This window comes from Mirounga angustirostris, unplaced genomic scaffold (assembly GCF_029215605.1).
Source record: "Mirounga angustirostris isolate CCGP_5_RB_7025 unplaced genomic scaffold, mMirAng1.0.hap1 SCAF_2, whole genome shotgun sequence".
NCBI classification, from domain to species: domain Eukaryota; kingdom Metazoa; phylum Chordata; class Mammalia; order Carnivora; family Phocidae; genus Mirounga; species Mirounga angustirostris.
Genome location: NW_026991710.1, coordinates 89005859 through 89016128, shown reverse-complemented (window position 1 = coordinate 89016128; position 10270 = coordinate 89005859). Strand labels below are relative to the sequence as shown.

Below are 10270 nucleotides of genomic sequence, written 5' to 3'. Positions count from 1 at the left end.
GCTCTGGGTACTATTATACAACCTGTGTGCCTCAGTTTCCTTATTTGTAACCTGGGGATAACATAGGCATCACAGGGTTGTTAAAGGGACTCAGATGTGAAGTACTTTTAAGTGTCAAGGACGTGGCAAACCCAGTGTTAGAAATTCTTTACTGCCGGAGTTCCTCTGCCAGCTTAGCCACTTACTAGTTCCAGGACACCTTTCCTCTTCTGCAAAAATGTTTAAAAATTGTGTCTATCAGGAAGTTAGCTTTTTCCTTCCTAAAAGGGCAGTCATTTATAAGAGGAAAACACTCCCCTGCCCGAGACATCTAAGTTACATCACACCAGTAACAGGAACATCTATATTGAGGAAAAGGGTCAAAATATACAGAATTCTCTTCTGACGCCTAGATTTCTTGGCTTGTGCAAACAGCCTGGGGGCTCTGCTCTCCATCCTCCCTTGAAATTAAAAATAAGCTTGACATGATCTGAAAAAATGGTCTTGGAAGGCAATTCAAATGAACTTATGTATGCAGAATACTAGAAAATGCTTGGTACAGTCTAAGCACTCTTAAGAATGAGCTATCCTTACTATCTTTACATACTTTTGTATTATTAAGAGTTGTTAGAAACAATATTACATAGCTTTCAAGAATGTAACTAAGGTCTGCTATTTTAATTTTCTGAACTGATTATAAATTCAACAATCAACCAGAATTTGAATTTCATTAGACCCATGACATGAAGTTTTGTATACAAGAGCTCATTATTTGCTGAATATGAAGTTCTGAGCTCTCCAAAATAGACCATTTTGAACTGAAGTGAACCAAGGAAATGGAAAGTTTAAGTAAGATGGTGTAAAAAAGATTCCATTTCAAGTAACTTATTGAACACCGTCATTTCTGTCCTATCAACGTTGGTGAAGGAGATTCTATGGAAATGATTCAGTGGAATTAAAAGAAACTTCCAGGGGCGCCTGGGTGGCTCAGTAGGTTAAGCGTCTGCCTTCGGCTCAGGTCATGATCCCAGGGTCCTGGGATCGAGTCCCCAATCAGACTCTCTGCTCAGTGGGGAGCCTGCTTCTCCCTCTCCCCGTCTGCCACTCTGCCTACTTGTGATCTGTCAAATAAACAAAATCTTAAAAAAAAAAAAAAAAAAGAGTCCAGGTATTTTAAGGGCCACTCTTCTCAAACCATCCCAAGTCTTCCAGAGCTGCCATCAAAAAATTCTATCATTGACCTCCAATTCCTGTCTTTCAGAAAAAGTAATCACCTAAAAATCATGGAATCCCCAAACACCACATAGAAACAGGTATACTAACAAATTACAACAGCAATAACAGATCAAGCCTTCTGATTTTTTTTATTACTCAAAAAAGCTTCATTTTTTTATTTAGCTTTCTGACTCTGTGCTTGGGCCTTCAACACTTTCACAACGATTTTCTGCTCCTCGATAAGGAAAGCACGCTTGATCCTAGAAAGAAAAATATTAAATGAATACTTAAAAGTAAATGAAAACTGCAAGTACAGACAAAACACTTAGGAGCTGAAATTAGATGGCTAGACTCGTTTAGCTGAAGGTCTCCTTCCTACGCTGGCATTTAAAGGAGGATAATCCCTCAATTCTATGTAATTGCACCTGCCCTCTTCTGAGTCATGAAGGAATTAATGTGTGCGGAACCAAAATGGTGGGTTAAAAGCTATTAGCAAGAGGCACGTTCTCAAGTGTAACGATTCTGCAGTCTGATTGTCTGGAGCCAACTCTGCTACTTACTAGCTAGGTAACCAGCAAGTTACCTTCTCTGCTGTAAGGTACAGCAGTAAGTTCACACCCATTTCACAAGGCTTTATGAAGATTAAACTTGGAAGGAGTTGCAATTTCTGTACTTTGAACCTCCATTTAGAGAGGAAGTACATTTTATTAATCACTATTATTACAGTGCCTAGGACCTGACAAAGAGCAGGTAGTCACTACCACTTGTTAAAAGCAAAGTTACCTCCACAGAGAAAGCAAATTCCCACAAAAACCTGTCCCACTTATACTCCTATTGGTCCCCTGGTTATCTAATTATATTAAACGCAGCCTAAAATCCCTGGGATTTTGGGACTCCTTCAAATCTCCCCAATGTTAATTACACTATAGAAACACAACTGATGCCACTCTCACTCAGGACCCTTAAAAATCCCCTAAACTTACTCAGAGACCAGACTCCTCTCAGAGTCACAGCTAATACTAACCTATAGCCTACCAGCAGATCTACACCCAAATCTCTAAGAGCTAGGGCCTGTAAATCGTACTTTTAATAAACGTGCCCATGATTATGTTTAGCAAAGTCTGGGAACAAGGAGTAAAAACCCAAACCCCTTTCGCTTAAAACCAATTCATGACCCTCTCATCTCTAATGTACCTTTTCAATCTCATTTCTCAGTCCTCTACATTCCTTGCCTACAATGCCCTTTCAACCTCTTGGCCAACATTTACCTATCATTCAGGTACCACCTCAAATACCATTCCCAGAGTTCCAGCTACCTGGAAGTAATTTCTCCTCTAAACTTCAAACATAGTTCAGTTTTTTTGTATTTCATGGAAGTTCCATTTACCTTGTATTTGAATTACTGTAACATGCCTTACCATCCCCTTACAAATTAACTCCTGAAAGGCAGAGTGATCTTGCAAGTTTGGTGCCAGATTTGGGTAAGAAACTGAGCTCAACCACTTTATAGAACTAGCTGAATAAACTGGAGGCAACCCACTTTCTGAAGCAGTTCCTTAACTTGTGAAGACCAACCACCTCACAAATCCTTCCACTTAAGTCTTTAGAGGCAATTCATGTTTATAAAATCAATGAGGTTAAAAGCTAGGGTCTCAATAAAACCTAGAATGAATCCCAGTGCTGCCCCTTACTGGCTATGAGAATTTAAACAAGCCTTGGTTTCGGGGCGCCTGGGTGGCTCAGTCGTTAAGCGTCTGCTCTCTGCTCAGGTCATGATCCCAGGGTCCTGGGATCGAGCCCCGCATCGGGCTCCCTGCTCGGCGGGAAGCCTGCTTCTCCCTCTCCCACTCCCCCGTGCTTGTGTTCCCTCTCTCGCTGTGTCTCTGTGAAATAAATAAATAAAATCTTAAAAAAAAAAACAAGCCTTGGTTTCTTCACAAAAAATAGAATAGAAACCCCTCCCTGATGGACCTGTGACAATGTTCATCATTAAAATGCCCAGTAAACGTTACCATCATAAACGCCACTGTTTCCACTCCTACCTAGGCCACTACCAATTCTTTCACATACCCAAGTCACATCCTCTACCTGGAACATGCTCATCTCCTATGACCCTCCCCACCAAGCCTTTAGGTCTTAATGCAGGTGGCATTGCCTCGCCTTCCCAAGCACTCACCTTTTGTTGAACGAATGTGGTTACTATCCATCCTGCTGCAGTTTTAGTTTCCAGCCCACCAAAGGTCTCCCGGCCCTGCTCGAAACCCATCAATCCCTCCGTATTTAAGGATCAAGCTAAAAATCTGTCTTGTAAGGGCCTTCATGATCTGTGACTTCCACCTCTTGTCTATCACCTCCTACAACACTCTGCTCCAGCCACACTAGAACTACATGTAGTTGTTTTGTTCCCACTTTTAAGACCTTCTGCTCTCCATCTACCCATCTGACAACTTAATAGTTTACCTGCCTCCCCTATTTCTACATCTAACATAAGGATGCCCCCAAATCGCAAGTGAATTAATTTGAACCAGCATCATTTATTCGTTTTACAGCACCAATTATCCCTAGTCTAGAGGATTCTAAAATATGCAACTTTAATTTAAATTTCACCGGTCTTCTATGATTAGCATGCAATGGAACAGACACATGCATTTAAGAACGTTATATTTACCTGTCACGAACACACTTAGCACACATGGAACCACCATAGGCCCTGCTGACGTGTTTTTTCGTTTTGGACAACCTCATAAGGACTTTAGGTCTCACAGCACGAACCTGCAAAGTCAACATTGAGATTATTTTGTGATGCTTTAACAGAAACTGTCCTGGATTCAACATGTGACAAGTATAAACACTAAACCAGGTCAGAACAGGAAACGATATACTGATTTATCTGAAAGGCATTTCACTGTATCTGTCACACAGGCTTTAAAAGTCTATGTTCTTGACAGACTTGGATCATGGATGCTTAAGTACTTCTCAACCTTCCTAGCGGTGACCTCTCCTTCGCTCATTCCCTTACCAAAATATTATGCTCACTAGTTCTGGTTATTCAGAGCAGAAGGATCACTTACTCCTCGAAGTCGGCCTGGGCACACGCCACATGCAGATTTTGGTGCTTTCCCAACCTTCTTGGTATAAAGGTAAACGATTCTATTACCAGGGGTTCGGGACCTAGGAAGTGAGATAATAGGGAAAAGCTCAGCATTCTGCAGAGTGAACAACAATATGAATTTAAATTTTAGAAATACTTACAGCCTAGTTTTGTTAGAGGCTGTATTATAGGACAGCCTACGACGGTAGGTCAAACGCTGGACCATTCTGAATGCCTAAATTAAGAATGGAATAAAACTGCATTGTAGAAATAATTCAAACCTCACAACAAAACAGCATCACGTAATATATACATTCCATATACATATTCTTATATACAATAGTCCTTAAAGTATCTTATGAAAAGAATTCCATACTTTAAAACTACTTATATTTAAAGTGATTGGTAAGAATGCTAGGAGGCCCATGTTTGTTTTCCTGATAGTAATCAATGATGGTACTTCGTTAAAATTTGCCAGACTTATTCCTCAGTAAGTCTGATTCTGTTTGGTGGTGTCCAGAAAAATGCTAGTAACAGGTAAATTTAGAAGTTTTTAAAGGAAAACCACGCCCGAACACACAAGTTGAATCCTCACTTATGCCATCTGCTGGAATATACTGCACAAGGGGCTAGCTAGCCTCCTTGTCTCTAAAATAGATTTTTACTGAGTTCCCACGGCTGTCATCAAGATTAAATGACATAAGCTAACCTGCTCAACCTACTGCAGTGCCTGTCACATAAAAGATGCTAAAGAATCAGTGTCTTGCCCCAAAGTAGCATGTGGGACAAGTCAAGCGCCAAGTAATATTTTGGCATCAAAGTGTCTTTGAATTATGGCATCTGGGGTTTTTTCCTCATTTATCAACTGGAAATAATACTGCTGAATGAGGTCACTTAGCAAATCGGTTATGCAAGTACGCACAGGAGCCGTTTTTCAGTTAACCACTCAAAGTAACATGAAAACGTAAACAAGACTTGAATCCTCATTTTATTTTTTTACCTCAAACTCCGTAATCACTTCATCACACGACATGTAAAAGAAAGTAGCCTGCATTTGTTGTTATAAGCTCCTTACTCACATTACACTAAAACATAATTGTCAGACACCAAAAGGGACGCCGAAGGCCAATGCGAGAGATCCAAACAGCCACCATTCCGTTAACAGCCCCCAAACCAAGACAGAATACTCCCTATTAACATTTTATCTTGCTTGGTGTTGGCCTTGGAAATGAAAACATTTTGAAATAACGACCCGAACATGCGGGTCGTCCGCCCTCCCAAGGCCTGAACACACCTACAGGTCCAACGATAAAACGTGGGCCTAAGATATGAAAATGTTCTGCGACTTCGCAGTCCCAACCAGCCGGACCACAACTCGTGGGTCCCCAAACGCAACTTAGAAGGCGGCAAAGCCCCGAGCGGTAAGCTCCGGCTACTCCCGGCTCCGGAGGGGAGATCCGGTTTGACGGCTGTCCGAAGCTAAAAATCCGACGACCCGCTCACCACCAGCTCTCCTCCTGAACCTTTATCCCCACGCCAGTTCAAGAGGCTGAGGCTGAGGGATCCTGGCCCCCCCAACTCCCCGGATGGCAGCCGATTGTAGAGGGAGTAGCAATAGGGAAGGGGAAAAAGCAACCATACCTACGGACACCGTCCCCGGAAGAGGAAAAGGGAAGTGCTTGCAAGTTTAAAGGTTAACTATGATTGCGTCGGACGGGAAATTACGTCAGAACCAGCGCCGCCTTGTAGTACGGATGCCACTCAGCTCCCCTCCATGGGCGGGAGATGCATAGCGCCGCCATGTTGTACGGCAACTGGCGTGCCGTCCCTGCCTGGGGGCTTGGGTGCCCGGCCGCAGTGCACAACAGCGCCGCATAAAGCTCTTTTGGGAATCGCTGTAGAAACAAATGCAAATGACAAAGGGAGCTGCAAAGGGCCGAGGTGGGACAAAATCAACTTTTTTCGTTCTGAGGGGCGCTAGGACACATTTAGCCTAAAGAGCACCAGCTTTTTTGTTAGTCGTGGGTTTAGATCCCAATTCAGACACTTGTTAATTAGGTGACCTTTGAGGAGTTACTCTCTTCAATTTTCCCTTCTTTTTTCTTGTCATTCATTCAAAGCACAAGGTTAACAAATTGGATTAAAATCCAGTATCTGCTAATTATTAGCTGTGTTACTTTGAGCAAGTCTTTAAATGAGTTATGCCATGATCAAAGGCACAATAAAATTAAAGCACTTAGCACAGGTCTTGTCCAAAGCAAGTGCTCAATAAATGGTGGCTAATCTTATGATTATGTACAGAGCTTCACATAGGTAATAAAGTTTGCGCTGCGCCTTAAAAATGAGGAGGCAGGGGCGCCTGGGTGGCTCAGTTGGTTAAGCGACTGCCTTCGGCTCAGGTCATGATCCTGGAGTCCCGGGATCGAGTCCCACATCGGGCTCCCTGCTCAGCGTGGGGGTCTGCTTCTCCCTCTGACCCTCTTCCCTCTCTTGCTATCTGTCTCTCATTCTCTCTCTCTCAAATAAATAAAATCTTAAAAAAAAAAAATGAGGAGGAAGGGGGAAAAAAACCCCTCTAAAATAGCATCTAAAAGTTTACATTAAGTGCCTATGTATATATATATATTTTTTGAGACAAGAGTCCTTAGCTTTCATTATATTGTCTAAGAGGTTCATGACCTCCAAAAAATAAAGAGCACTTTGTCTGGGCCCTAAGGAAAAATGCTAGAAAGGGCCTTTAAATTTTTATCTTAGGCTCCCTGCAAACATACTGAGAGAGAGTTGCATGCTGGTGTATTGGGGGATGCCCTTAAAAAACACACCCACTCCTAAGGAACTGAGGAAGGTAGGAGCACGGGATCTACAATGAGGCCTCAGCTGTTCCAGTAAAGAGCTCTTCACAGTTGTCCCAAACGGGTGAGGGAGCCAGGCCTTTGCGCTCCCACGTCAGTCAGTCCTGAGCCTGCATGCCCTCTGACCAGGGGTGAGGCGTTTTTTTGAAGCTGAGAGCAATGTCTAGTCAGGGAAGCAGCCGCGAACCTGCTGCATTGGTCCAGAAGTGGGAATTTGAGTAGAGCATCCTAGTATCCATTCAAGTTCCCTTCCAGGTTTCCCAGCCTGACTGTTGAGGTGAGAAAGCAGGCAAGTGACTGAGGGCAGATGCCCTGTTCGTATTAGAGATCTGTCCTGGATGGTGAGTCTTGTTAATTACGTCATTCCTCACATCTTTGTCACCACACCAGATGGCAGGCTCTAGTTATATCCTTCCCTTTGCTGACTCTCAAATAGCTGCTTCTCCCCTGACCTAGTCGTGAGTTACTTCCTCCCTTCCAGTCCTTCACTTGTTGTCCTTCTGGAATCCCTTTTGTCTCTGCCAGGCATTGGACAGAGAGTCACATGTGGTTTTTGAATGAGTGAACAAATGAGTGCATTTACTTGGAATATATATTCTCTCTCTAGAGAGACTGGGCTGGACAGATGAGTACGGCAACAGGAGATGGGAAATCTGACCCCACTGTAGTACTTTCACTTATCTTTCCACGCCCCCCTGTACCCCAAGAGAAAAAAGAACAGTGGTCTCACTGCCATAGTTTTCCCTCATCACACTTAACCCAGTTCTGTAATGTGACTTTTCTTCTCTTTCAATCTGTATTTGCGTTTTTCTCGATCTTGTCAGAGATGTGGACATCTTATCAAATGTTTCCAAGAACCTCATTTGTTTTTGTTAATCTTTCTCTCAGTTCCCCATTCATTGACTTCTGTGTACTCGAACTAAATATTCCATAAACTTTTGTGAGATTGAAGTAAGATGAACTTACCTCACACTTTTTTTCTGGCTCCGACTAGGAAACTTTGAGGTTTAAAATTCATTTATTTGAGAGATTTTTCGTAAAAGTTATTAATCTCAGTGTGGTCAAATGTATCTTTTCTGAGTGTGTGCTTTTTGTGTCTTGTTTCAAAAATGCTTTTCTAGGGCGCCTGGGTGGCTTAGTCGTTAAGCGTCTGCCTTTGGCTCAGGTCATGATCCCAGGGTCCTGGGATCGAGCCCCACATCAGGCTCTGTGCTCAGCAGGGAGTCTGCTTCTCCCTCTCCCACTCCCCCTGCTTCTGTTCCCTCTCTCACTGTGTTTCTCTCTGTCAAATAAATAAATGAAATCTTTAAAAAAAAAATGCTTTTCTACTCAAAGGTCTGTAAGATAATCACCTATGTTTTCTAGCGGTCTAAAGTCTTGTTATTGACTCATTTAGAGTTGATTTTTGTGTATAGAGTGAGTTAGGGATACAATTTTCTTTCTTTCCATTATGTATAATCTTATTTTTTTTCCAACTTCACTTATTGAATACCCCCTTCCCTCCAATCTGATATCTTAGCTGTGTTGTACGCCAAAGTTCCATACCTGTGTGGGTCTGTTTCTGGCTCTTTAGTCCTGTTCCACTGGTCACTTTGTCTTTTCTTTATTAGTTACACACTCTCTAAATTCTTTAGTAAATCCTAACTGCTAGAAGTGCAAATATGCACTACCTTTCCTTCTTTTTTGGAAAGAAAATTCTTGACCTTTTCTCTCTCCCAGATACATTTTAGAGTCAGCTACTCTGAGTTTTGTTTGCACTTGCATTGAATCTGTGGGTCAATTAGAGGAGAATTAATGTTTTTATGATGTTGAAGTTTTCATAAATATAAATATAACATCTCTCAGCGTATATTTAAGTCCTCTTTTTTTTTTTTTAAAAGATTTCTTTTTTTATTTATTTGAGAGAGAGAGAGAGAGAGAGCAGGGGAAGGGGCAGAGAAAAAGGGAGAGAGAGTCTTAAGCAGACTCAGTGCTGAGCACAGAGCCTGACGCAGGGCTTGATCTCAGGACCTTGAGATCTTGACCTGAGCTGAAACCAAGAGTCGGATGCTTAACTGCCTGCGCCACCCAGGCGCCCCTATTTAAGTCCTCTTTAATATCCCTTAATAAAGTTTTATCATTTTTCTATAGAGATTTGCATGCTTTTTGTTAGATTAATTTCTAGGTTAATTAAAAGTTGACATTTTCTGATTCTATTGTCTTTTAAAGTATGTATTCTAGTTTTTTGTTGCTGGTATATAGAAATGCAATTGCTTGTATATTAATTCTTTCAGCCATCTTGATAAATTCTATTATTTCTAGTAATTTGTATGAAGATTCTTTGGATTTTCTTTTTTTTTTTTTATTCTTATGTTAATCCCCATACATTACATCATTAGTTTTAGATGAAGTGTTCCATGATTCATTGTTTGTGCATAACACCCAGTGCTCCATGCAGAATGTGCCCTCTTCAATACCCACCACCAGGCTAACCCATCCTCCCACCCCTCTAGAACCCTCAGTTTGTTTTTCAGAGTCCATCGTCTCTCATGGTTTGTCTACCCCTCCGATTTCCCCCGCTTCATTCTTCCCTCAGGCAGAGACATTTGGAAACCACGGCAACAGGCCCCTCCCCAGAAGATCATGGAGAACAGCCGGCCAAGACCAAGTTTACCCATCAATGAGAACGGCAGAACTCCAGCGCTAGGGGAATACTGCACATAGAATTCATGGCTTTTTTACCATGATTCTTTAGTCTTTCAAAGTTAATTTTTTTTAACTGTCTTTTTTCTTTTTTTTGAATTTTTTTTTCCCTTTTTCAACCAACATCTTATCAATCCCTTTTTTTAAAAAAAAAAAATTTTTATTTTTCATTTTTAGAGTCATATTCTATCCCTTCATAGTAGTTACCCGTATTTTTGGCTTATATATATAAGTTGTTCTCTCTTTAAAATTTTGAGATAGTTTCTTCTAACAGATTAAAATATACCCTAAATCTCTAGTATATGGTGTTTACTATTGCCCTGCCTGATCACATTCTCTCCCTTTTTTTTTTCTTTTTTCTTTTTTTAAATCCTCTTCTTTCTTTTTTCAAACAACTTCTTATCAATTCCTTTTATAAAATTTTTTATAATTTCCATCTTTACAGTCATAT

At 41.3% G+C, this 10270-nt stretch overlaps 1 protein-coding gene across 3 annotated transcripts; it reads right to left on the bottom strand.

The window, feature by feature from the left end:
- Window positions 1-1317: 1317 nt before the first annotated feature.
- RPL34 (ribosomal protein L34) lies at window positions 1318-5659 on the bottom strand. 3 transcript variants are annotated; one of them, XM_045880614.3, is made up of 5 exons: window positions 5286-5655; window positions 4447-4520; window positions 4266-4365; window positions 3863-3966; window positions 1318-1454 (listed from the first exon to the last, which is right to left on the bottom strand). In XM_045880614.3, exons 1-5 carry the CDS (start codon window positions 5337-5339, stop codon window positions 1370-1372), a joined length of 417 nt encoding a protein of 138 aa, XP_045736570.2. In that variant the 5' UTR covers window positions 5340-5655; the 3' UTR covers window positions 1318-1369. The 3 variants fall into 3 exon arrangements, with proteins under 3 accessions (XP_045736570.2, XP_064441016.1, XP_064441017.1); XM_064584946.1 differs by lacking the exon at window positions 1318-1454 and adding an exon at window positions 1492-3077 and having other exon boundaries at window positions 5286-5659; XM_064584947.1 differs by lacking the exon at window positions 1318-1454 and adding an exon at window positions 3379-3445.
- Between the last annotated feature and the right edge of the window lie 4611 nt (window positions 5660-10270).